We start from the raw sequence: 27,924 nt of genomic DNA, 5'->3' as shown, positions 1-27,924 counted from the left end.
TTCATGGAAACCTAAGCACTTGTATGTTACCTAGGAGTTGGCTTATGTGGTACCTCTGAAGTTAAATTGCCATCCCTTCACAGCAGCCAGGACAGGATGCTTCCAGGAGGTATATTAAGGTACATTAAAGTTGCAGCCATTTGGACCTTAAAAAAACAAAACAAAAAACCCCTCCTGTCACTGTTCACCATTCACAACTAAACGGTTGTTTCCTTATATTTAAAACAACAGGAATGCCTACTGATTGGCACTATTTAAACAGCAATTAGTTTACCAATATGCATACAAAACTATTACATCTGTACATCAGTTTTAAGTTTTGGCTTTTGGTTTGCATCAAATGTTATAATGGGCTGTAGAGCTACAATTTTTTTCTTCATTCATTTCCATATTAGCTTTCAGAATGGTTTTCACTGCTTATGTCACAGCGAGTGCAGACAACAAAAATACTCCATTACCTTTAAAAATGTTTACCGCCATGAAAAATTCCCCTCCCCCAATACAGTAATTAACTATTTGGTTGTACTTGATTTGCTACCAAATGAAATTCTCACATTTTATGCTTTTCGTTATTTAATTGGAATATATATGGTATGATACAAGGGATGGCAAAGGCAGTCCTGGTGTGACTTATTTCTTATCTTACACCATTGTTTACTCAAATCGTCCACCCTGAAGATACAATGCTCACAAATAATCACTGAACACTTGAAAAAGAGTGAAGTGATTTTCTGAATAAAGAGTTGTCATAACTATAAAGGGAAGGGTGACAGCTCTCCTGTGTACAGTGCTATGGAATCCCTCCTAGCCAGAGACTCCAAATCCTTTTACCTGTAAAGGGTTAAGAAGCTCGGGTAACCTGGCTGACACCTGACCCCAAGGACCAATAAGGGGACAAGATACTTTCAAATCTTGGGGGGGGGGAGGCTTTTGTGTGTGTCCTTTGTTTAAGGGGATGTTCGCTCTTGGGACTGAGAGGGACCAGACATCAATCCAGGTTCTCCCCATCTTTCTAAACAAGTCTCTCTTATTTCAAAATTGTAAGTAAAAGCCAGGCAAGGCGTCTTAGATTTACTTTGTTTTCTCAACTTGTAAATGTACCTTTTACCAGAGTGTTTATTTTTGTTTGCTGTACTTTAAACCTAAGACAGAAGAGGGGGGTCCTCTGAGCTCTTTAAGTTTGATTACCCTGTAAAGTTATTTTCCATACTGATTTTACAGAGATGATTTTTACCTTTTTCTTTAATTAAAAGCCTTCTTTTTAAGAACCTGATTGATCTCTCCTTGTTTTAAGATCCAAAAGGGGTTTGGATCTGTATTCACCAGGAGTTGGTGAAAGGAAGGAGGGGGGGAAGGGTCAATTTCTCCTTATTTAAGATCCAAGGAGTTTGGATCTGTATTCACCAGGGAATTGGTGAAGGTCTCTCAAGGCTACCCAGGAAAGGGAATTAGCTTTGGGATGGTGGCAGCGGACCAGAACTAAGCTGGTGGTTAAGCTTAGAAGCCTTCATGCAGGCCCCCACATTTGTACCCTAAAGTTCAAAGTAGGGATACAACCTTGACAAGAGTGTCAGTTAATTTATTTGCCAAATTAATTACATTCAAACTCCGTGTTTTGCAGTCAGTCAATTTTATTTATTTTTGTTTAGATTTGTGGAATATGTCCCAAATTCAACTACTCTACACTCTGGGTGACGTATACCAGTTTAAGTTAGTTTCATCATCATTCTGAGAATTAAACTGCTCACCCCAAACTAACCCTGCACAATTACTAACCACTAAAACTTTTAAAACAAAACAAAAAATACTTAAATTCCTCAAATATCACCCAAATGCTTTAAGTAAAGCTAGACCTTTGCAGCATATCTGGAAGGTTAATCTAGGTGAAACAAGACCCAAAGCTAAGGGGCTTTCAAACTGAACACCCTGCCAACAGCCCCAAACATATTTATAAGGAAGCTCTGCTTTAGGAGCCTCTGCTCATCTCAGCTGAAGTACCATGACACAAACTAAGGTGGACTCTTGGGTAACCATGACCCAAACTATTTAGCATTTCCACGAGGTCACCACCATCATCTTGGAAGCTCAAAAGCTAGCCAGGATAGCTTCAGGTAGTAGTTAATACTGTAGCCCTGAATGGAATATTAAAACTTTAAAAAAGTCTTTGAAGTGTTAAGAAACTTCCTAAAAGCATAGTCATCTTACAAATTAAGTACTTTCCCTGCTATAACAGTCCTATCTATTACCACTCATTGCCAATTGATCAGTGGTAATATGGAAAGAATGGATTTTTTTAAGTGAAGCTAAACTGGGCCTGGGTCTATACATTTATCAACAATCAAAGGAAGGACCTGATTCAGCATGAAGTAGGGTTGCCAATCCTCCAGGGTTATCCTGGAGTCTCCATGAATTAAAGATTAATCTTTAACTAAAGATTGTCATGTGACGAAACCTCCAGGAATACATCCAACCAAAATTGGCAACCCTAGCATGAAGTGATGGTACTGGTGGTTCAGTAGGTGTCTCTTTCCTCCAACCACATAGGAGTGCCCAAGTAAGATTTTAGAGAGCCAAACTGCTACAATCCTCATTCTTCTGATGTATGAAGCTGCAGTCCAAAGCCCCACTTTTCACAATCCATGCAAACCAAGCGTCCTGGCAAGTTTTTAAACTTGTTTTCTGTGTTCTGCTTACCTAAACAGATCCTTGCATTCTGAGCTGGAGAAAGGCTCTGATCTGCCACAATCTGTTATACAAAATTGCTGGTGCAGAATGGCACTGCTGACATTTCACCCAGTGGTGGGTGCATTACAGTAGTTATAACATGCTTTGATACCTTAAGATTGAAGGAATGCTTTAATACTTCAATAAAAATTTAAGATAGTGATATCCATAAGAACATAAGAAAGGCCGTACTGGGTCAGACCAAAGGTCCATCTAGCCCAGTATCTGTCTACCGACAGTGGCCAATGCCAGGTGCCCCAGAGGGAGTGAACCTAACAGGCAATGATCAAGTGATCTCTCTCCTGCCATCCATCTCCATCCTCTGACGAACAGAGGCTAGGGACACCATTCTTACCCATCCTGGCTAATAGCCATTTATGGACTTAGCCACCATGAATTTATCCAGTCCCCTTTTAAACATTGTTATAGTCCTAGCCTTCACAACCTCCTCAGGTAAGGAGTTCCACAAGTTGACTGTGCGCTGCGTGAAGAAGAACTTCCTTTTATTTGTTTTAAACCTGCTGCCTATTAATTTCATTTGGTGACCCCTAGTTCTTGTATTACGGGAATAAGTAAATAACTTTTCCTTATCCACTTTCTCAACATCACTCATGATTTTATATACCTCTATCATGTCCCCCCTTAGTCTTCTCTTTTCCAAACTGAAGAGTCCTAGCCTCTTTAATCTTTCCTCATATGGGACCCTCTCTAAACCCTTAATCATTTTAGTTGCTCTTTTCTGAACCTTTTCTAGTGCTAGAATATCTTTTTTGAGGTGAGGAGACCACATCTGTACACAGTATTCGAGATGTGGGCGTACCATGGATTTATATAAGGGCAATAATATATTCTCAGTCTTATTCTCTATCCCCTTTTTAATGATTCCTAACATCCTGTTTGCTTTTTTGACCGCCTCTGCACACTGCGTGGACATCTTTAGAGAACTATCCACGATGACGCCAAGATCTTTTTCCTGACTCGTTGTAGCTAAATTAGCCCCCATCATGTTGTATGTATAGTTGGGGTTATTTTTTCCAATGTGCATTACTTTACATTTAATCACATTAAATTTCATTTGCCATTTTGCTGCCCAATCACTTAGTTTTGTGAGATCTTTTTGAAGTTCTTCACAATCTGCTTTGGTCAACTATCTTGAGTAGTTTAGTATCATCTGCAAACTTTGCCACCTCACTGTTTACCCCTTTCTCCAGATCATTTATGAATAAATTGAATAGGATTGGTCCTAGGACTGACCCTTGGGGAACACCACTAGTTACCCCTCTCCATTCTGAGAATTTACCATTAATTCCTACCCTTTGTTCCCTGTCCTTTAACCAGTTCTCAATCCATGAAAGGACCTTCCCTTTTATCCCATGACAGCTTAATTTACGTAAGAGCCTTTGGTGAGGGACCTTGTCAAAGGCTTTCTGGAAATCTAAGTACACTATGTCCACCGGATCCCCCTTGTCCACATGTTTGTTGACCCCTTCAAAGAACTCTAATAGATTAGTAAGACACAATTTCCCTTTACAGAAACCATGTTGACTATTGCTCAAGAGTTTGTTTTTCTGTGTCTGACAATTTTGTTCTTTACTATTGTTTCAACTAATTTGCCTGGTACCGACGTTAGACTTACCGGTCTGTAATTGCCGGGATCACCCCTAGAGCCCTTTTTAAATATTGGCGTTACATTAGCTAACTTCCAGTCATTGGGTACCGAAGCCGATTTAAAGGACAGGTTACAAACCTTAGTTAATAGTTCCGCAACTTCACATTTGAGTTCTTTCAGAACTCTTGGGTGAATGCCATCTGGTCCCGGTGACTTGTTAATGTTGAGTTTATCAATTAATTCCAAAACCTCCTCTAGTGATACTTCAATCTGTGACAGTTCCTCAGATTTGTCACCTACAAAAGCCAGCTCAGGTTTGGGAATCTCCCTAACATCCTCAGCCGTGAAGACTGAAGCAAAGAATCCATTTAGTTTCTCCGCAATGACTTTATCATCTTTAAGCGCTCCTTTTGTATTTTCATCGTCAAGGGGCCCCACTGGTTGTTTAGCAGGCTTCCTGCTTCTGATGTACTTAAAAAACATTTTGTTATTACCTTTGGAGTTTTTGGCTAGCCGTTCTTCAAACTCCTCTTTGGCTTTTCTTATTACACTCTTGCACTTAAGTTGGCAGTGTTTGTGCTCCTTTCTATTTGCCTCACTAGGATTTGACTTCCACTTTTTAAAGGAAGTCTTTTTATCTCTCACTGCTTCTTTTACATGGTTGTTAAGCCACGGTGGCTCTTTTTTAGTTCTTTTCCTGTTTTTCTTAATTTGGGGTATACATTGAAGTTGAGCCTCTATTATGGTGTCTTTAAAAAGGGCCCACGCAACTTGCAGGGATTTCACTTTAGTCACTGTACCTTTTAACTTTTGTCTAACTAACCCCCTCATTTTTGTATAGTTCCCCCTTTTGAAATTCAAGGCCACAGTGTTGGGCAGTTGAGGTGTTCTTCCCACCACAGGGATGTTGAATGCTATTGTATTATGGTCACTATTTCCAAGCGGTCCCGCTATAGTTACCTCTTGGACCAGCTCCTGCGCTCCACTCAGGATTAAATCTAGAGTCGCCTCTCTCCTTGTGGGTTCCCGTACCAGCTGCTCCATGAAGCAGTCATTTAAAGTATCGAGACATTTTATCTCTGCATTTCGTCCTGAAGTGAAATGTTCCCAGTCAATATGGGAATAATTGAAATCCCCCACTATTATTGGGTTCTTAATTTTGATAGCCTCTCTAATTTCCCTTAGCATTTCATCATCACTATTACTGTCCTGGTCAGGTGGTCGATAATAGATCCCTAATGTTATATTTTTACTAGAGCATGAAATTTCTATCCATAGAGACTCTATGGAACCTGTGGATTCGCTTAAGATTTTTACTTCATTTGAATCTACACTTTCTTTAACATATAGTGCCACTCCTCCCCCTGCACGGCCTGTTCTGTCCTTCCGATATATTTTGTACCCCGGAATGATCGTGTCCCATTGATTGCTCTCAGTCCACCAGGTTTCTGTGATGCCTATTATATCTATATCCTCCTTTATCACAAGGCACTCTAGTTCACCCATCTTATTATTTAGACTTCTGGCATTTGTGTACAAGCACTTTAAAAACTTGTCCCTGTTTATTAGCCTGCCTTTTTCTGGTGTGCCAGATTCTTTTTTATGTGACTGTTTATCATCTGATCCGGCCCTTACATTATACTTTTCAGTCCTCTGCTCCTGACTATAACCTGGAGATTCTCTATCATTAGACTCTCCCCTAAGAGAAGTCTGTGTCCGATCCACACGCTCCTCTGCAGCAGTCGGCTTTCCCCCATCTCCTAGTTTAAAAACTGCTCTACAACCTTTTTAATGTTTAGTGCCAGCAGTCTGGTTCCACTTTGGTTTAGGTGGAGCCCATCTCTCCTGTATAGGCTCCTCCCATCCCAGAAGTTTCCCCAGTTCCTAATGAACGTGAACCCCTCCTCTCTACACCATCGTCTCATCCACGCATTGAGACTCTGAAGCTCTGCCTGCCTACCTGGCCCTGCGCGTGGAACTGGGAGCATTTCTGAAAATGCCACCATAGAGGTCCTGGATTTCAGTCTCTTCCCTAGCAGCCTAAATTTGGCTTCCAGGACATCTCTCCTACCCTTCCCTATGTCATTGGTACCTACATGTACCACGACCACCGGCTCCTCCCCAGCACTACACATAAGTCTATCTAGATGCCTCGAGAGATCCGCAACCTTCGCACCAGGCAGGCAAGTCACCATACGGTTCTCCCGGTCATCACAGACCCAGCTATCTACATTTCTAATAATCGAATCTCCCATTACTAACACCTGCCTTTTCCTAGAAACTGGAGTTCCCTCCCCCGGAGAGGCAACCTCAGTGCGAGAGGCAACCCCAGAACCATCTGGAAGGAGGGTCCCAACTACGGGAAAGTTTCCCTCTGCTCCCATTGACTGCTCTACTTCCCTGGGCCCTTCTTCCTCCTTAACAGCACAGGTGCTGTCGAAGCGGAGGTGGGACAATTCTACAGTGTCCCGGAAAGCCTCATCAACATACCTCTCTGCCTCTCTCAGCTCCTCCAGTTCCGCCACCCTGGCCTCCAAAGTCCGTACATGGTCTCTGAGGGCCAGGAGCTCCTTGCACCGACTGCACACATACGCCACCCGCCCACAGGGCAGGTAATCATACATGCAACAGTCGGTGCAATAAACTGGATAGCCCCCACTCTGCTGCTGGGCTTCTGCCTGCATTGTATCCTAGTTAGTGAAAGGGTGGTTTACAGAAGGGAGTTTTGGAATGTGGTTTGGTTTATAGGTTTTAGGGGGGGGCCACGGGGATGGGGTTACGGCTGGCGAGGGACTCCCACTCCCCTTCTAAACTCCCTTGCGAAACTCCCTGTTAGCAGCCCCTGGTCGCAAAGCTCCCTGGTCGCTTGTGCGCGGCTTTATAAAGCCCTGGCCTGAGTGAATGCCCCGCCCACTGATTAAGGCTCAGCCAATTACCAGAGGCTTCGAGCTTTCAAACCTGCCTCCAACTGCCAGCCAGAGCACACGGTCCCTCAAACAACCAAACAAACAAACACAAGCTCAGCACACATGTTAGGACAAAAGTTACACATCACCACGTTGTGTTAAACTGCGACTAGAAAATGTAATATTCAACTTGAAAAAACTGGGAAGAAATCCATCTGTTAGCTCACCAAAATAAGAAATATATAAATTGTAGACACATTCCTTTTTCAGAAGTGGACCTCAGGATTTGCAAAGTAAACATTTACTGGAAAAAAAAGTCATTTTAAAGCTAATGAAGCAAGCCTTTAACAAATATGCATTGTTGTTTTAAAACCAATTAGTTACTTTTCCCCCCATCCTTAGGAGATGGAAAACAACTCAGTGCTCAGCAGAATTTCCAGTAGTATTCAGTGAGCACTTTTCACCGTAAAGTCCTGTATTTTAAATATATTTAAAATCTAAATGAGTTGACTTTCCAAAAGATAAAATTGGTTTTCTTGACACTGCCTCTCTTTTCAATAGTGATTAGCATTATGCAAGCACTTCACTGAATGTATTTATATTTTAATTTTTAGCCAACTGAATTTGCATATTAATGAAAAAGATTTATAACTACTTAATATTTATTTATGCATACATAGGTACATGTTGAGGTTGTCCTGCAAAGCGTCAAGTGATCCTAATAAAAATTGAGGGCACTAAGTACCTCACAGGACTGAGCCTTTTCTTGGCATGTTCCATACAAAATCATCTTTACCAGCACAGTTTCATGAGGTTTTTACTTGCCCAAAGAGATAATACAACCTACATTAAACCAGCTATTTTCATATTTTCTATTTTCATACTGCCAAACGAACAAAGGAATATAGCACATTACCGAGCAACGAAGGCAATAAAATTGGGTTAAGGAAATTAGTTCCAATTTTTTTCAGAAAAAAATAACAGGGGGATCTTCTGTTCTCAAACAAAAATGAAATCATGTTAACTATGTTGTTTTTAACTTTCCAGTTGAAACAATATGTACCAAAAAGTGAGTTTTAAAGTAGTTCAATTTCATACTTCTGTCACAATTTTTTTTTTTTTTTTTTTTTAATTTTCTTCTTTTTGCTGTGTGGGAAATCCACACAAATTAGGTGAACTGATTGTACCATGTTTAGCCATACAGAAGTCTTGTCAAGTTTCAAGAATATTTTTCATCCAACCTTTCAACTGTAAGTATGGTTACTTATAGTTTTACTATGTAACTTAAAAATTATTCTTAAGTCAGAAAATTGACCAGGGTCCTCATGATCTTACCAAATTGACCCCCATTGAACTGCACGTGACTTCATCTCATGGTTTAAAACTATAAGTCTATGGAGTCTTATTTCCAACTATTATATATAGTTTGAGAACGCCCTATCAAATCCATCTGCAGCTAATTACTCAGGTAACAAAAAGGTAAAGAATACCATCTCTTTCAGACATTACTTTTTTAGCAGGTAAACTTCAATTCAATTATTATTCAATTGAAATTATTCTTGATTAAACTTCTGTCTCAAATATTTGATCAAAGATCTGATCTGACCTTAGCCCATTTAGATTCATGACTGCAGGAGAAGATTTTTGTTTTTATTTTTGTTTCTTCAGTTTTGTTTCTTCCAAAAATATTGTTCATTTTTACTGGACTCACATAAACAATGAGGAAGCAAATGAGTTGTGTGTGTATATAACTGAAAAATAATAAGACCGGTAAAACCTTTCAAAGTTGATTTAAAATACACCTCTACCTCGATATAACGCTGTCCTTAGGAGCCAAAAAATCTTACTGTGTTATAGGTGAAACCGTGTTATATTGAACTTGCTTTGATCCACCGGAGTGCCCAGCCCAACCCCCACCTGCCCTCCGGAGCACTGCTTTACCGTGTTATATCCGAATTTGTTTTATATCGAGGTAGCAGTGTACATATTGAATTATTTCAGAGGTTTTATTTATTCAAATGATTATCATTGGTTGGTGACAGATATTGTTCAAAGCTACTTTTAATCTCCCTAAATTCAAGAACAGTAGAACTCAATGTGGCACCATGCTTGGAAGTTGTGTGTTCAGCTGACTGTCAAAATCTTCAGGTTCTGAGTTTTGTTTTTCCCCCTTTAAATTTATAGGGGGAAATGCATTTTCCCCCAAATCTGCTATGTTATTGTGCCCTTTTTTATTACTCAAGTTTAACTTTTTGGTCAGATAAAAGTTGCTGATAAATTTAAGTTTTTTTCATACGTTTCAATAAATGATTCTTTACATTTTCATCTCTTCACCTGAAACATTAAACTTCTTTATAAATATCATTGCCATCTACTAAAAATCATACTAACTTTGAAGGTTTCAAGAAATATTAGTCCCAAAACCATTTCTTGGTTTAAATTATAAAGATTTATTTTTACTGAGATTTAAATTACCTGCAACTAATAACCGCTCTTCAAGAGTTCTACCTCATGGCTTATAAGTTGAATTCACCAGCATGACATCTATGTTTTATAATATGTAAATTCATGACATGGACAGCAACGCTTTAAGAGATTGGTACTAGTGCTAATACAAATACACAAAAAAAGGCAAGCAGAACCTATAGTTCCTCCTGCTTGGCTGTTTTATTGCAGTATTAATAGAAAAAAATAAAATATTCTAAAAGGAAGGCTATAATAGTCTGCTTTCAGCAACTAAAGTATAAGAAAATACTGTAGTGCAAATCAAGACAAGCAGTAAGGTTTACAATGTGCTACCTAACATAAGAATACTTTATTACAGAACCTCAAGCTTGTATACTAGTTCAATTATTGTTTTCTCTTGTATCTGGCATTGCCTATATTAAAAGAAAATTTACTACTTACAAACATTTCCTAAATGTTGAATTCATTCAGTACAGCAAAGCATGATTTCTCTTACAAACGATGACCCTTCAAATTTTAACACTACTATACTGTAATCTTTTCAGAAAAGATTATAGATGTACATCACTAATGTATATGTTCCTACTTCATGAGAGAACAATGGGTTCTTTAACAGATCCAATATCACCCAGGCAGCTCCTGACATTATCACCTGTTAGAGTGTGACCAACATGGGGCAGAAAGGGGTTTTATAAAGGGGTTTGAGAACCAAACTATTTTATAGGAACAATTAATTAAAAAGTGTATAGTCTGATAATATGGGGAGCTGTTAGGGAAAAATTAATGCACCAATTACGTACCCAGCAAAATAGTTGAGGGCAAATAGATATTTAGAAATCCGATTATCATTTCATTAATATCAAAGTACACTCACCTGCTAAAAACTCAACACACCTGCCCAACTGTTTTGATTAACAATATTTGATAGACATGCCTGGTTTGTTACATGTGTAATCACAGATGTCACTCAACTTAATAAAGTCACCAGAAAGATGTCGTGAGTAGTGAAAAGATGCTCACTCTGCAACATGGTAACATCCTGTTCAAGAGAGACCTGAGGATTTTATTATTTAACAATGTTACTCTAAACAAAAGCGCATTGTTGTAACCTTCAAGAAACAATCAAGAGAAATGTGCAATGGTTTGGTTGGGGGGGTGGGAGGGTGTTCTTTTAGTGTAGTAGCAATTCTACTCCTCTGTCAAGGCTCAAACTATTTGTTATACAATCTTCAAAGCTGCTTCACAGAATCCTCTGGATTTTCCTCATTTTATTAGGAATGCTACCAGTTTCCCTTACTTAAATTATTCTCTCTCAGGACTGCCTTCAGATTCATTCACACCTGGGAAAGAATTTGTTTGTGTAGTCCCCTTTCCTAGTTTCTACAGTATAAACAGAAAAATGAAGGAGGATTGACCATTTCACTCATTTTCCCCAGAATGGAAATACCTTATAATACACAGGCTGCTATATCACTACTCTGATCTCACATCCGAAGAAGCATTTGAAATAACACTATTTACAAGCCAAGGAGCACAGCAAATAGACAGACTTTTTAGATTTTATTCTGAATGAGGACAAACCAGCAGCAGTGTCATTTATAACCCTGGCATATCTCAAATGGGCTTTGAACATGTAAAATGCTGATGCACCAATTATTAGACCTTAAAGAATAAAAAGTTAAAATTTATGGTTCATAACACAAGACTACACAGCAAAGGAATCACTGAAGTGATTCAAACAGAAAAAACACTGCAGCAGACTTCAGGTGAGTGTTTGGTTTAATGTCTTCTTGAAAAGACATTGTACCACAGTTACATCAATAGATATCCTGGCTCCAGCCTGTCATTTAAAATGTACATATTTAATTACCACACTTAAAAATTTTAAAAACTCTTTTGCAAAACTATCCTCACTTCCTGAGTCTATTCCCACAACAAAATAATATATTTGTTTAATAAACATTATAGAGGTGCTGACTGTGCATCTAGAGTCAATGACACTGATTCAATCTCAGGAATTACTTTTTTCCACAAAAATCTTCATGAATAGCCAGGTCATCACTGCTTCTCAATTTTACACGTGAATTCGAGTTAAACATTAGATTTGCCTTCTTCTATTCCACAGTACTTTTGACCTCAAATGCTTGAGCAAATACCATATTTCATAGTACATGACATTTGTTGACAAGCCCAAACGACAGTTTTGCCCTGCCTTCTACAACAGCAAGATCCAGCCACAACAGACTTCATATATAATGACTTTATTCGCAAAGCAATGAGGTGTTACACACACTAAGTGACAAAAGTGAACAAGAGTCAAAACAGAAGACTCTGTTTCACTCTCAGTGAAACACTAAAACCATAGTTTCCGGAAGGCCTCATGCCATGCTTGAAGTTTGCAGGATTACCTAAGGTTCTAGATCCTATATTCTAAGTTTCTCACAGCTCCAAGTGATATTCTGCAGCAGATTTTTTTGTACTGGACTATGAGCCACGGCTGAATATCAAGGTCTACATGAGACACAATAAGCTCAAGACCGACTGAATTTCATAACTATGAATCAAGTATTACTTTTGCAGTAAAAAGCAAAACCTGCCTCAACTGCATATAGAAGGCCTAATTCAAAGTCTGTTGTCAACGGTAAGACTCCCAGTCTGATTCAAGAGAGATTACAGTAAATTAATAATTTCTTACTATTTTTCCCTAAACCATTAAGCTGATAATATGATAAAACAAGCACTATCTGGCATGTGTTAAGGGTGCATAAAATATGATGAAATAACTCAATGTTAAGGCTAAATTCTACAATATAAACATGAACTTAAGAAAAAACACCACCACATTTGTACTCACCGCAACTTTACTTCCAATTATCTGCATGCAGTGGTCAGCGAAGAATGGTTATAGTGTAAAAAAAAAAAAAAAATAGCAAAGTTATTAGTAGGCTGTAGCATTTCACACGAGTAGTCAAATGTTTAATTATTAGTAAATAATTAAATTCTTTTAATACTTCATTTATCAAACTAGCATATTCTGACTCTGTGGTGGAAAAAATAATCGCGATTTTTACTCATGTTCAGTTACCAATATTTTATATACTTCATTACCAGCTGAAGAGTGGTCTAGTTTGATATCTTCATATCAAGTATTAAAAGACTGCAAAAAGTATTAAGGTATCAGGCACTAGACATTTCAACAGATGTAGAGAAGAACTCAACTACAAAGTGAATACTCCTTTAACAACATATTAATTTACATTTTACCTCTGTATTATTATACCAAGTGTTTATTACTTGAACAGAGCTTTTACTATATTTTAGAAGGAACATTTCTTTAATTCAATTTTCATAAGCTCACTAATGTGTCTTCTGGCTGAAAGTCTCATCTTAGTATTTTCATGAAGTCCTCACATCACATTTTTGTTCAAATATTCAGTATGGATGTTTTTCAACAGTGACAAAACCACATAATCCAGAATTTGTGTTTTTAGAAGCCATCCTTTGTCATTGTCCATCATTGCATTTAACAGCAAGTGTGCACATAGATTAACAGGTAGCTGTATTTGCATTTAACACTTCATCCACAAGAAAACCATGCATCCAAAGAAGTGGGTTGTAGCCCACGAAAGCTTATGCTCTAATAAATTTGTTAGTCTCTAAGGTGCCACAAGTACTCCTGTTATTTTTGCGGATACAGACTAACACGGCTGCTACTCTGAAACATGTATTTCTGCTTGGTTCATTAACCCCAGATGGTTTTGCCCTTAAAACCAAAAGATCTCAACTTTTCTCCTCACCCATTGCAGCATGATAAGCAATTGAACTGGGAAAGGACCTTTTGTCCATGCCCACAGACAGACCCAAGTGGTCAAGGGGTGTATGGTTCGTTGTCTTAGATCTCCCTGAAGTTACCTATACAACTATAGTGTTGAAAAAACTACAGACAGACAGCAAATTGAATTAAAACGACAAACTGTTTACTCAACTTCTCTAGATTTAGTCTTATTGTAAACCAAGCAAGGCAAGATCTTTTCAGCCTAACCAGGGAGCAACAGTAAATATCTGTAATCCCTTGAACGCAATTACCTCTGACCACTCAAATCTGGCCATCTTCTCATTGCTGTGCACTGATCCTGGCAATTACAGGTCAGTAAGCCAAACTTGGTTTGAAACTACAGTAAAGAACAGAATTATCAGACAAATGTACACGACTGTGTTAGGTGCTGTACCAACGCAACTTTGAGATACTAAATTCTTATTAGAGAAGGGTCAGAATAGTTTTAAATGCTCGATTACTTTAGGAATCTTAATGAATAAAGGGATCTGCTTTATGAAACAAGATGACAACCTGGATCTGACCGAAGAAGAGAGGAGATTGCCATCAGTACATTTTGCCTTAAGGGGATTAGATAAGCATGTGTGTTGTATAAAGTTCCAGGGAGAAATGAGCATTAAGATGGGACATTGTAAATCACAACTTAATTGCATTTGCAATTAAGACCCCAGAGTACAGCTTGTATGAGTGGCCCATTGTCACTGCCATATCAATGAGGAAGGTAGCCATGGCAGAGGAGCAGAGGCATGGCATTGGGTTGTAGCTACAGAACACACAGCCTCACTTACAAGTCCCTAAGGCACCAGACAGCCTTATTCTGGCCAAGTTACTACATGAGTCAACCAATGAGAAGCAAGTGTAACCAATGCAGGGTGCCTCGAGTGTTTGGACAGCTCCAGTAACTATCGCAGCTCTCAAGCTGGGTAATAATACTGACTTGGGTCAATTTTCATTGCTGCTACTGGCAGCCCTACAGCAAAAGGTTGATTTCATTCTACTGCAAGAAAAGGTCACCTGAACCCCAGTTTTATGAATGCTAAGTCCCCTGAAAAATAATTTTGGCCAAAACTATTCTGATTAATTAAGGTCAGAGGCCCATGTGGGCTCTGTAACATGTAGAGTTTGGCAAGGTCCTTAATGAACCTAGAGGTTGTGGGATATTCAAATAACGAACTCAAACAGGTAAGTGGAAGGTTGTAATAGCTACAAGCTGGACTTTAACAGAACTTAGTGACAAACTCAACATCTTCAAATTTAACAGGTAGTCCAATACGCGAGTTAAGTGAGAATCTGAAGCAGACAAACCACAGTAGATTTACTTCCATTTTTGAAGTTCAGTCATCCGCATGGACAGTTTTCTATTGTTCAACAGTATGTTCTGCACTTCAAATGAAGAGTCTATTTTTACACCTACTAGTCATCCAGGAGCCAAGCCATGCGATGCCGCATGGGTAGACTGGGGTGAACAGTTTTCCCTGAGTCTTGAATCAGCAAGCCTGTTGTCAGTGGCAGTCAAAGAGGTGGCCAAAGCGACAGGTCCAAGCACTGTATCTGCCTCAGACAGGTTGACACCATCGGATGATGTTGACTTAGCTCTTTTTCAGAAACTTGAGATGCAATGGTGTTGGGGGACAAGCTTCCAGCAGGGTTCTTGGCCAGCATGGAAACCACCTCCTTGCGAATTGCAGCCAGGATCCTCCCCGAGTATAACTTGCATCACTGCTTGTTGGATGCCAAAGAGGTCTATCTCTGGGAAGCCGCAAATGAAAAACATTGCCTGTATAATCAGATCCCATTTGTGGGCCTGGCAAAAAGGTCAGTTCAGTGTGTTGGCTACCATATTCTGCAGACCTGATAAGTATGCAGTTGTGATGTCTATCGGATGGGCTATGCATCCATTCTTAAGTACTAATGCTTTTATTCCCAAGGATAGGATCTTGCTCCTACCTGGTGGCTTACAAATCAGTGGTTCTCAACCAGAGGTGTGTGTACCCTGGGAGTATGCCAAGGTCTTCCAGGGGGTACATCAACTTATCTTGATATTGTCTAGTTTTACAACAGACTACATAAAAATCACTAGCAATGTCAGTACAAACTAAAATTTCATATAGATAGTGACTTGTTTATACTGCTCTATATACTATACACTGAAATCTAAGTACAATAGTCATATTCCAATCAATTTATTTTACATGGTAAAAATGAGAAAGTAAGCAATTTTTCAATAATAGACAGTGAAGACAATTAGAATGTCGCTCAGGGGAAGAGACCCTCTGCATGTATGGTAGGATTTAAACTTAGGTTTCCAGAATAACAAATTAAAAAAAAAAAAAAATCAAAGCCTCTGACAAAGGAAGAGGCTCTTACCAGAGTGGAAACGGGAGGGGGTGCTGAACCACACCTATGAAAGACTGAACAAGGCAGGCCCACAAGACACGCAAACAAATGTGTGCAGTAAGTAAATAGTTAGATGTAATAAAACAATAAGGAAACAAGGCAATTAAAGTAGCAAGCCTAAGTCTGGTAGCACAAACTAATGGACACCACAGAGCTCAGTGCCATGCCAGAGGCAATTGAGAAGGAAACAGAGCAGCAACATGCCCTCAGACAGGGCATGAGGGTGTACAGACCACAGGAGCAGACCATATGGACACTGCTACCAAAGGTCTCCCAGCTCAGGTGCACCCACTCCCCACAAAGTGGTGAACCCACAGGGACAATTATGTAAACAAAAAAATCAATTAATTAGCTCATAATTAAAATGCTTAAAAGCTGTATCTTTTGATATTGTGATATCCTGGGGGGGGGGGGGGGGGGGGAAGAGGTCTTGGACTCTTCAGGTTTTTAAGTTTGTTTTGTACCTTAAGTAGTCTGTGGAAATATTATCTGACCTAACAGGGTAGGAGAAACTTTCTGGCAAAAAAAACAAAAATCTTATAGTTCAGCTATTAATGGATGGATCCCAAGAGTAATAAGGACAATCTAAAGGAGTAAATACAAAACTAAGAAACCTATACAGCTTAATTAATAATATAGTTTTAAGGCCATTTATGTTTTTGATTAATATATTTTTTAACTAGGCTGCTAGACATTGGCATTAAAAAAAAAAAAAACACACTGGAGCAGCCCCTACTACAACTAACCATTCAAGACAGTTTACTGCTAATATGCCTTTTACTTCCAGAAAGGAGCTGCCAGCTGAAGTGTGTAGACTACTAGGTGTAGACCATGGACCGTGTGAACCTCAATTGTGGGATATGAACACATGAATCTGCCTGACCTTTGTTGCCAAATTCTTCTAACAGTCATCCATCAACTTGACTTGCAGAAGGCTGGTCACTTGGCAAAGCATCTGCAAACTCACAGTAAATCAGTCTAGGTGCCATTCACCCCCTACAAAGTACTTACGCAACAAAGAAAAGAAGCCACTCAAGGCACCGAAACTATAAGTTACTCGTGGGAATGTCCAGCAAGAGAATAATATCCACAGAAGCAGTCAACTAAGTGGGAAGGAAGCATGTTCAGCAGAGGACAGTGACAATCAAGCGAACAAAGCAGATTGATGAAAATAGTACTTAAGAATAAAAGGACATTGCATTTGAGTCAACTGTTGAATTTGTTTTCTCCTTTTAATCAACTGCTGTAGTTGCCACAGAAAGGTTATCACACATAGATGCAATTATGAAACAGACAAATCTTAAGGACACTTAACAGGTAGGTCACACCATTAAAATCATTAACTCCTAAGTTTAGTTATTTTACATACATAAATCTTTCATTAGATTTAAGCCAAAAGACAAGTCAGGACCACGAGAATAATAACGTTACTGAGAAAAAGTTACGAACATACATCTACACTTCTTTATTTATAAATTCCATTCAAGTTTTAGAACTCAATTGATATGCACCTAAATTACCTATTTTAAAGTCTACATGTGAGCTGGAGTACAATATTTTAAAGGGAAAACATTTTAGACATCAATGAAACATCCATACTGAAGGCTGAACAACATTTTGAAATGGAGATTTCTCTGAAGGTTCTTTGGGGGAAAAAACAAAAACTATACTTAGTATTGTATTTAAAATCAACTCCCAAGTTTATGCTATACTTCTCCACACTGTATTACGTATTGTGATAAGGTTAAAGTTTCTTAAAATGCAAACAAAAGCTGTTAGGCATGCAACCTTAGCCATGCTTATTATTAAATTCCTAAATTATGTCAATTATTGAAAAACAATCTTAACATCTTTAGGGAAAAAAGCCACTTTCAGAAAATATTTTTGAAAAGAGTATTGCTTTACATATTCCCAGTAGAGACTTTTTCCATTCCTTCTGCAACAAGGAAGTTTTAGTAACATGTAATTGGTTTTCCTCTTGCTTGGACTGATACTACATTTGATTTTTTAATAATATCAAATGGAGAAAAAGAAGCTTTAAAGCATCCTAATCAAAAATACCTCAATAAACCCAGAGCTAGTTCACACAAAATATTACCAAATCATTTTCATAATAGTGGAATGTTATTACAACTTGTGTATTAGATGATTGCAGTATGTTTAAAGCATTACATGTTTCTGAACTCTGGATTTTTCATTTCTTGGAGGACAAACTTTGAACTTTCATATCTATCGGTTTAATAAAGCAAAGACAGATGCAACTTTCTTTCAATATATCTATTTACACATTACACCAGTCAACTTTCCTCATTCAGTGAAAAGGATAATCACGTAACTTCTTCCAAAAATTCATTTAGTTATATGTAGTTTTAGTGTTGCAAGAAACTGTTTGAAGTCAAAACTTCGTATAGTAACAGTGTACTGATGAAAATTTATTAAAAAAAACTCGGAAGCTCAAGTCACTTACCTCACTTTCAGTTCTATGCTTATCATTAGGAAGATAAACTAAATCTTATTTTCCAGTTCATTTTAAAAATAAAAACACATGATTATCCATGTATAGTTATCTGTATTTTGCACTCAGACTTAGTTATATAAAATTACTAAAATTTCTGCCTTTAGGTATTAGCCTGAATATAAAGCTTGTGTTTCCCAAAGCATTTTGCTACAAATAACTGAGTGCAAAAATGGGGGGGAATGTCCAAATTCCCAAGTGAAACTATGCATCACCCAATTCTATTGAAAATGATGCTAATGGCAAATTTCATTTATCACTTGAAACATATTTCTGCTCTTGGATACCAAAAGCAAATTTTTTAAAATGCTTTTACTCTGCTCTGGCAGTGCTGTAATGCGTTGTTTAAGTTGTTTGACATTCAGAAATCAGCTTGCTTAAAGTACAACGTACAGCAAATACAAGAGAGGAATACAGGGCAAAACACACTGGTAATTTACAGTGGAATTACTACAGATGTTTCAGATAATGTTCAAATAGTTTTGTAACATTTTTATACCTCAAAAGGAAATCATTTATCAGTATTAAACTCTTGTAACATAAAAAGCATTATGGTTCTATTTAATAACCTGTGTTATCAAGTGGTATTAATTTTTCCTACAACTGAGAAATATAAATGAGATTTCAACCATTTGAGACTATACTGCATCTCTCCCACCCAAACAGATGTCCAAGAACAGGTTATCATCCTTCACTGCAATCAACCTTAACTGGACATTGGCAAACTGGAGATGGACAATCCTGTGGCCATTTTACCTGAAAAAAATCTCTCCCTCTAGGGACTTTGCATGCATCCATATACTTGTAAGTAACTGACCACCTTTATGGCACAACAAAGTAGTGAATTGTGGATTCACTAACACAAGGTGTTTATGAGCACAGCAAGGAGCATGGAAATTCTTCAACACTGAAGACTGACAGCTCCATAAGATTCTCCCTAGGAATGGTGGTATTTCATCTTACTACAGAAAGTTTCTCACCAGCACCAGAACACCTTGTGCTCCCACCAAGCCAGCTACAGTACTTAACTAATTTAACAAATTGAGACCTTGTCCAACATCAATTTTATTACTTTACAAATTTGACAATTCCATGATTTCATCAAGTCCTACTGATTACCCTAGAGCAGTAGATTTTGAAGTCTGACTAGTTTACAGTGAAGTGAGTGTCATGTTTCAGATTAATTAAAATTTAGTACACCTCAAACAGTTTATCTACAATTGAGGGAATTTTAAAGTGCATTATGCACAATGGATTTCTAAGCACTCTAAGGATAAACTGAGGCAGCAATCAGACTATTTCATCTCAAAAAGCATAAAGTACATGAAGCCAAGCTTATTATTCTGGTCTATCCTGGAAAAGTTAACTTACAGATTTAGCAGTTGCAGAAATATACTGGCCAACCATCTCACGTTTCGTGGTCAAATCCTTATTTCGTAAAGGAGCTTTACGTTCTTCATTTAAATTCATGTCTTCCTGTAAATGAGCAGACAACATAAAAGGACAGGATAATATTTATTTCAGTTTTCATTTATCTTGACTAGTACTGATGCCTCTTTACAAATAAAAACTGCTCCATATTTGAAAATTAACAGTGACTGAGTTAATGTGTACCTACTTGAAATATGTGGTAATCCAGTCAGTTATTCCTTTACACTGTCCTCTGAATTATTTCAAATTTATTTTTTATTATATTCCTTTAACTATATGTTATGAACTTTCATTTTACAATTTTCCATAATACCCCACAACAATGAGCTTTATGTTCAACACAACTGGCAAGGAAGTATGGTTCCGGTAAAAAAAACAAGAAAAATAAGATGCTAAAATTGAATCCGATTCAGATGTTAAGTTGACCATGTGCGTAAGTTTTGTATTATCAGTGTCCAAAGCTATGTTTTTTATTTAAAAAAAAAAAAAAAAAAACTTTTAGTGGCATAAAAATTTGGACAAAATTGCTTCAGTATTAACAAGAATTTTAGACATTTGACACATTAACCAAGTTTGTGAATTTTTTCTTACACAGGCCAGTTTCTCACAATAAGGACCAAAAGGAAGCTTCCCAAACCCATATTTAGCCACTAACAGGTGGGATTATCCCTAACTGATTTAAGAACACTACAGTCTCACTGATCAAGCCATATTCCCTGATCGATGAATAGAGTCTCAGCAGAACACTCATGTTTCCCTGACTTGTAGGGGTTCTGATATTGGAAGGTGCTTATTTACACTAGCTATTTGCTTGCTATGAGTTGGTGCCATTCTCACAACCTGGATGTTAATGAAGTGCTGAACTTGTTTTTCCAGCACAGATGAGCATTTTAACTATGAAACTTTAGAAAAATATATGTAAAAATCTCAATTCTAGCATCCACATTAGCATTCAGTTTATAAAATGGAAAGAATGTAAAGCCCCTACAGAATGTAAAGTATGATTTACATAAATCTTTTTTTAAAAAATGATATTTTCCATCCTGAAGCCCATTGGCTTAAATCCTCCTCAGAATGCAATGACAGAAACCCCCAAACCCCACACTAATGCTGGCCTTAGCAGAAACCAATTTGACTTTTCTGTCCAAATTATTTGAAATTTTTGCCTCTCTTAACGCTGTCCACTATTTCCATTCTCTGTTGGTGGTACTTATTCTGCCATCCTCCAATGTTATCAGGTTTATCACCCGAGGGCCTTTTTATTTATTTATTTATTTTACTCCCCCTTCATGGTATCAATCAACAAACTGAATTTTGGTTAACCATTTTTGTTGATAGTAGCTGCAAGGTGGGTATATATGGGTACAGTAAAAGCAGAGTATGATTGTTAAACTTATTTTCTTGCTTTTGTAATTGTGCCCAGTACATTGTGCGGAGCCAACTGAACTTTACACAACTAAGTTTTTCTTTACATGTACATCTAGGCATCACAAGAATGTACGTAGTTTAGTGTGCATTAAGTAAACAGACCCTGCAATCACAAGTTGCTTCATCTGAAGTTGACTAATGCTGCAATTGTACACAAGAATGGCAGAAATTGTCTGCTATACATTCGGTCCTTCACTCCACATTTTAGAAGACTACATTACGCATTGATGTCTTATTTTCACAGCTGCAGAGCTGCCACAGTTCTCATTGGGCTTAAAATAAATTGCGCATGCAAAGCAACTCTGGATATCAATGTTTTAGGTTGAAATGGGCATTTAATCACTTCATCCATTTACCTCAGTTTACACTTCTTCAATTTCAAAAGCTTTGCTAGTCACAGAGATTTTGTCAAAGAGTAAAACTTCACAGACTTGGATGCTTAGTAAGTTCAGTGACAACTTCCTTCTGTCTTCACAGGCAGTGCTCTTATCTACAAGGTACTTGGTCCTGCTAGTGAAGGCAGGGGGCTGGACTTGATGACCTTTCAGGGTCCCTTCCAGTTCTATGAGATAGGTATATCTCCATATATTATTATTATTACAACAACCTGATTCATATTTTATCTAGCTACTCTCAAGCACTGCTCCTCCTTTGCTGAAACAAGTCTCCAAAAAGTCAGTTGCACGTTTGTAAAGATCATTAAGGACTGCTTTTTTTGTGTTCTGTGCAAGATGGTGAATTCTTCTATGCATTAAATTACAAAAATCTCTAATTCAACTAAATCATCTACCCTACTTATAGAAAAATGTATTAATACATCACATACAAACACTACAGTCAACCCCTCCACATTTCTCAACTTCTCTGAAAGTATCAATTTTGACTGTTTTGAGCATGCTAATTCAAAATGGGGGGGAAAAACTTGAGTACTAATTCTCCACTGGCTTGCACTTTGTGTACTCACTGCACTTGTTCAAACTCCATTTGAAATAGCTGTAAAACTATTTGAATCAAAAATTCGTCATTCACACAAACAGTGGTATTTCACACCCACTTGGACCAGGCACTGCTGATGCAAGGTACAAAACAATGGTAAAGGTTAGACTGACAGACACATTTCACAGTGCAATTGTCAAGCATAGCTCAAGTGACCACCACTCAATAATACTATACTGACAGCTACAGCAAACTTCATTTTCTATGCATTAATACTACACCTAATTAATTCCATTGTTCAACAGCGATCTGTACCTCTCATGGATCATGTTATATGGAGGTCGGCATAATCTCAGGCTCTAACTATAAGTCAAGGAGGTGCCAGTGTTTGGACTGAGGATGTTTCCAGGTGGTCTTAAATTTGTTACTCTGCCTAAAGATGGTATTTGTGGTGAGCAGGTCATGCTCCACACATTTACTGAAGAGGAGACTACCATTGGGGTTTATATTTCCCACCCCTTCTTTGCCTATTGTGTCGCTCCAGAGTTGGGCATCCCATCCAACGCTGGCACTGAAATATCCCATGAGGATGAATTTGTCTGCCTTAGGGGTGGCTGAGGACTGCATCAAAAGTACAAAGGCAGCTACGTGACAACAAAAACAAGTGGTGGCAAGAGAAGGCCTCAGATCCAGGCTTTTGTAGATCAGGATGACATGAGAAGCTTCTTTCAAGCAACAAAAGCTATATATGGGCCAAGCTCCAAAGCCCCAAACCCCTTACATTCTCAGGATAGCTCCACCCTCCTCAAGGACAATGCAGACATTAAACAACACTGGAAGGAGTACTTTGAGAGCCTACTAAACCACGAAACCCACAGTCTCTGAAGACACTATCGAGTTTATTCCACAATGCTCAACAATGGAACACCTTGTTGATCCCCCATCTTCTGAGGAAGTCCGGCATGCCATCACTCAGACAAAAATCACAAGGCACCAGGCTCAGACAGCATCCCAGCTGAGGTTTTTAAAGCTGGTGTAACAATGCTCCAACACAAACTTTGCCAACTCTCTCGACAAAACCTCGACCTCTGAAGAAATTCCACTTGACTTTAAGCATTCCAACATTGTTACAATATTCAAGAAAGGGGGGCATATCTTTATGTGGGAACTACAGAGATACTGCCCTCCTCTCCATCACAAGGAAAATCCTTGCCCGGCTCCTACTAAACCACCCCCTCCCCCTTGCCAAGGAACTCCTCCCCAAATCACAGTGTGGCTTCAGGCCATCCCGAGGCACAACTGACATGATCTTCATGGCATGACAGATTCAGGAGAATTGCAGAGAGCAACACCAAGAACTGCTCATGACATTCATCAACCTAACGAAGGTCTTTTACTATCAATTGTGATGCCCTACGGAAGGTGCTGTGTAGGTTTGGCTGTCCACAGAAATTCATTTCCATCGTCAGACTACTCCATGATTGGATGAATGCCATCATTCTGTGCAACGGCTGAACCATTCATCATTCGCACTGGTGTGAAGCGGGGCTGCGTCACTGCTCCACTACTCTTTTCCATTTACCTTGCCATGATCCTCATTCTCACTCGTAACTGCCTTCCTGATGGAATCAGGATTGAGTATCATATCGATGGCCAACTCAATCTCCAAACAAAATTTAAGATCATGAGAATTGGCATCACTGACCTTCAGTATGCAGATGACTGCATCATTCTCGCACACACAGAGACCGACCTGCAAAGCACCCTAAATCTTTTTGCAGATGCCTACAACAGCCTGGGTGCGTCTCTCTCAACATTGGGGAAATCAAGGTATCCTATCAGCCCTCACCTGCACAAACTACTCTTTGTACTTCACAAATCACTAGCAGCAGAGAAGCTCTGGGAAATGTGGACCATTTTCCAGACCTTTGGAGCCACCTCTCCCTAACAGCCAGCACTGACACAGAAATTGAATACAAGTTCCGCTGTGCCAGCACATCCTTTGGAAGGCTACTCAAACAAGTCTTCAATGATAGCGATCTGCAAACAAGATCTTGGTTTACAAGGCAGTTGTCATCCCCACCCTTCTCTACAGACGATATCTCAAGCAACTGGGGTAGTTTCAACAGTGCTACCTCAGGAGGATTCTCAGGATGAGCTGGGAAGACCAACACACTAACATCAGCGTTCTTTCTGCAGCCAACATCAGCAGCATAGAAGCGTAGGTCATGAAACACCAACTCCACAGGGCTGGCCACTGTATACATATGCCGGACACTCGCCTCCTGAAGCAAGTACTCTTCTCTCAGTTAAGTCACGGAAGAAGGGCTCGCGGAAGCGCTTCAAAGGCATACTGAAAGTACAACTTTAAAAGGTAGGCATCAACCCAACAAACTGGGAGGACTTAGCACAGAGCAGAACGCAGTGGTGCCACACCATACACCAAGCTACAGCTCACTTTGAGGAAAACAGATGTGCTCATGAAACAGAGAAATGACAAAGGAAGGAAGAAAGAAAGAAAGGGCACAACACTCCAGCCAACAATTATGTTTCCTCCAAGATTACACCTGTCACTTCTGTGGGAAAATCTCCAGGGGATGAATTGGGCTCCTCAGCCCCTTAAAAACCCACCAATGAACCCCCTTAGCAGAGGATATCCTCGCTTCAAGGGACCGCGAAAGGAGAAGACTTCCATGGTTATAAACTTGCAGTCTGACAATGCTATTTCATCTGATTATTCAATTTTCAAATTGGTTATTAATTTTATCACCAGCAGACGTACCATTCTATCAGTAAGAATAAATTTGCAACTTGATAAACCCTAATAGCATCTATATCTTGGTGTATGTTCAAACATTCAATACTGTGATTTAATAAAACCCTACCTATGCTTCATATGACTAAATATCCATTTGAGCAAAGACCAATAGAAAGTTCAAATATTTAATTACGACGATTAATTTATCAATAATGATACTTTTTTTAACTTCTTACATATCCAGATTCTTTACTGGTACTTCCGTGCAAAAGCTGCAAGTACAGAACCAAAACCTATAGTCAAGCTCAACTCCCAGTTTTGCCCTTGGGCACATTCAAGAAGCCAGTACATCACCTAACAAGTTTTTAGTGATTGAATAAGTCTTCCGTATTACTGTGATATCTCTCATAATATAAATCCTCTAATTTTGCTACTGAGTTTGCAGAATTCAAGATCAAAACCTAAATATATTTAAAGAATTCAGACTTTGAAAATAATTGAGGTTCCTAAGTAACAGAACATAGGACTGGAAGGGACTTCCTTAGGTCGAGTCCAGTTCTCTGCTATTGCATATACAACATGTGTGTCATATACTCCCGTGCATAAACTTATCCAGCTCCATTTAAGAATAGTTAGTTTGCCATGGTTAGAAACATTCTAATTTCCAGCCTAACTCTATTCGTGGCCAGTTTATATCCATGTGCAAAAAACTGTCCTTTAGATTAAGTAGCTGTTCTCCCTCCCTGGTATTTAACCCCTCATATATTTAGAGAGGGCAGATCTACACTAAAAATTTACAGAGGCGCAGCTTCACCAATGTAGCTATGCTGCTGTAGCACTTCTGGTAAAGATCCTCTAAGCCAATGGGAGAAAGCTCTTCTGTCAGCTTAACTCCACCTCCACGAGAGGTGGTAGCTATGTTGGCAGGAGAAGCTCTCCCACCAACATAGTGCTGTCTACAACAGTGCATAGGTCAGTATAACTATGTCACACAGGGCAATGTAGTTATACCGAAGTAATTCTGTAGTGTAGACCAGGGTTCAGCCTTCATTTTAGTAGGCTTAACAAGCCACGCTCTTGTTGTTTCTTGTAAGATGGGCTACTTGGATGATCAGGGAATGGAGAGTCTCTCTCTGCACATGTTCCAGTTTGAATTCATCTGTCTTGAACATAGTGACTAGAGATGTATTGTATACCACATTACAGATACGATCTATTCCTGAGGGCATTCTGTGCCAAAGAAATAATTCTGCACACAATATTTTAAAATTTTGCAAAATTCTGCAAATTTTATTTGTCAAAGAAATGTGGAACTTCCAGCATGGCATTGGGTAGCACAGGCCAGTGGCTGCACAGAGGTGGGAGATCAGTGTGCAGCTTCCCCCTGGGATATGGACTCAGCGTTTAGGCTGCCACCAACCCTGACACAGCTTAAGGACCAGGTTTGCCCCAGAAACACCCCAGAGCCCTGCCCCTCCATGCCAGGGTCACCAGGTGTGAGCAGGCAGGCTCAGCAAGGCAGGATCCAAGTGTGAAGGGGCTTAATGTGGAGAGATCCAGGTGTGGGCTGAGAGGGTTCTGGGACAATCTGGAGACAGGCGGCTCAGTGGGGAATCTGGGTGCAGGGGGGATCTGGATGCAACAGTAATGGGACTCTGCAAGGGGGCCAGGTGAAGATGGTGGGGCCCAGTGGGGGTGGGGGTTCTGGATGTGGGCAGATCAGTGGGGGTGGAGGGGTCCAGAGGCTAGGGTAGTGGTGCTCAATGGGGTGGGGATCCATGAGAAGCTGGTTGGGGCTCGGTAGGGTGGGGATCCGAGTGCGGGCAGCTTGTTGGAGTGGTTCTGGTGCGGGGCAGTGGGACTCGTCAGGAGAGGTTCTGGCAAAGGGGTGGGAGGTGAGGCTCGGTGGAAGGGTCTGGATATGAGGGGGTCTTCATGCATGGGAGTTGGGCGTATGGGGGAGCAGCTCCCTGTACAGTGAAGGAAGCGCACAGGCTGGGGGAGTTTGCAGAGCTTCCTACAGCCGGGGGAGAAACCAGGGGTGGGGGAGTGGGGAGGGCAATGTGACACGGCCCCGGATGCCATGGGGGAAGAGAAAGTCCCGTCCACCCCCGCCCAGCTGGGACTAGCAGCTGAGCCTGGTGCAGGGTAGGAGCCACCAGCCAGGTCTTCCCCAGTCCTGCCCCATGCACCACAGTGATTTACCTCTCTGCTGGCTGCCCTGGGCACCCACAACATACTGCTGAGGAGCATTGCGTGACCACTCTTGTGGCTTCCCTTTGCTTCCCTGTCAGAAAGTCATTTTTCTGCGGGGAAGCAAAGAAATAAGTGGGGGACATAAATTCTGCGCATGCACAGTGGCACAGAATTCCCACAGGAGTAAAGATCCTACCAGTGCCTTGTATTGTGGTATTACTACTTTCCTATCTGGAAATACTTCACCTACATCCTAGGACCATATTGGGTTTTGTTTTGTTTTTCCAGCTGCTTCACAGACATCCTGCGATCAACTAAGGGAGCTTCCTCCTCTGTCATTTCCAGTTAACAAGCCCCCAGCTTCTGGCAGAAATTCCCATTATCTGTCCCAAAGTGCATGACCTTATGCTTTTTATTATCAAAGTCATCTCATTTCTATTACTCCAGTCCACAAAATAATGCCATTCTTCCTGTATAATCTACAGAAAGAATACATAAAACTGCAGATTGTTTTTGCACTTTTGAGTTAAATGCGGAATCCCCCCTCCAAGTTCCAGCCCACTTCCAGCCCAGTTACGTTCACTAAGAGTATATCTACTTTTGAGCTGGGAGGTCTGATTTCTAGTTTGCCTAGATGTACTGGCACTAGCTATGCTGAAGCTAGTGCCTAAAAATAGCAGCATGTCCATGGCAGAATGGGGAAGCGGCTTGGCCATCCAACTG

The 27,924-nt window shown here is 39.6% G+C and overlaps 1 protein-coding gene across 1 annotated transcript in view; it reads right to left on the bottom strand.

Annotated features, from left to right (window-relative positions):
- Window positions 1-27,924, bottom strand: part of DIAPH2 (diaphanous related formin 2) — a 908,304-nt gene that overhangs the window by 827,545 nt on the left and 52,835 nt on the right. Inside the window, exons 3-4 of the mRNA XM_065411177.1 lie at window positions 19,824-19,928; window positions 12,560-12,580 (exon numbers count right to left, since the gene is read on the bottom strand). Of these exons, the coding sequence (XP_065267249.1) occupies window positions 12,560-12,580; window positions 19,824-19,928 (126 nt within the window). The remainder of the gene's footprint in view (window positions 1-12,559; window positions 12,581-19,823; window positions 19,929-27,924) is intronic.

This window comes from Emys orbicularis, chromosome 9, assembly GCF_028017835.1.
Source record: "Emys orbicularis isolate rEmyOrb1 chromosome 9, rEmyOrb1.hap1, whole genome shotgun sequence".
In the NCBI taxonomy this organism is placed as follows: domain Eukaryota; kingdom Metazoa; phylum Chordata; order Testudines; family Emydidae; genus Emys; species Emys orbicularis.
This window is presented reverse-complemented; position numbering and strand designations above follow the sequence as displayed.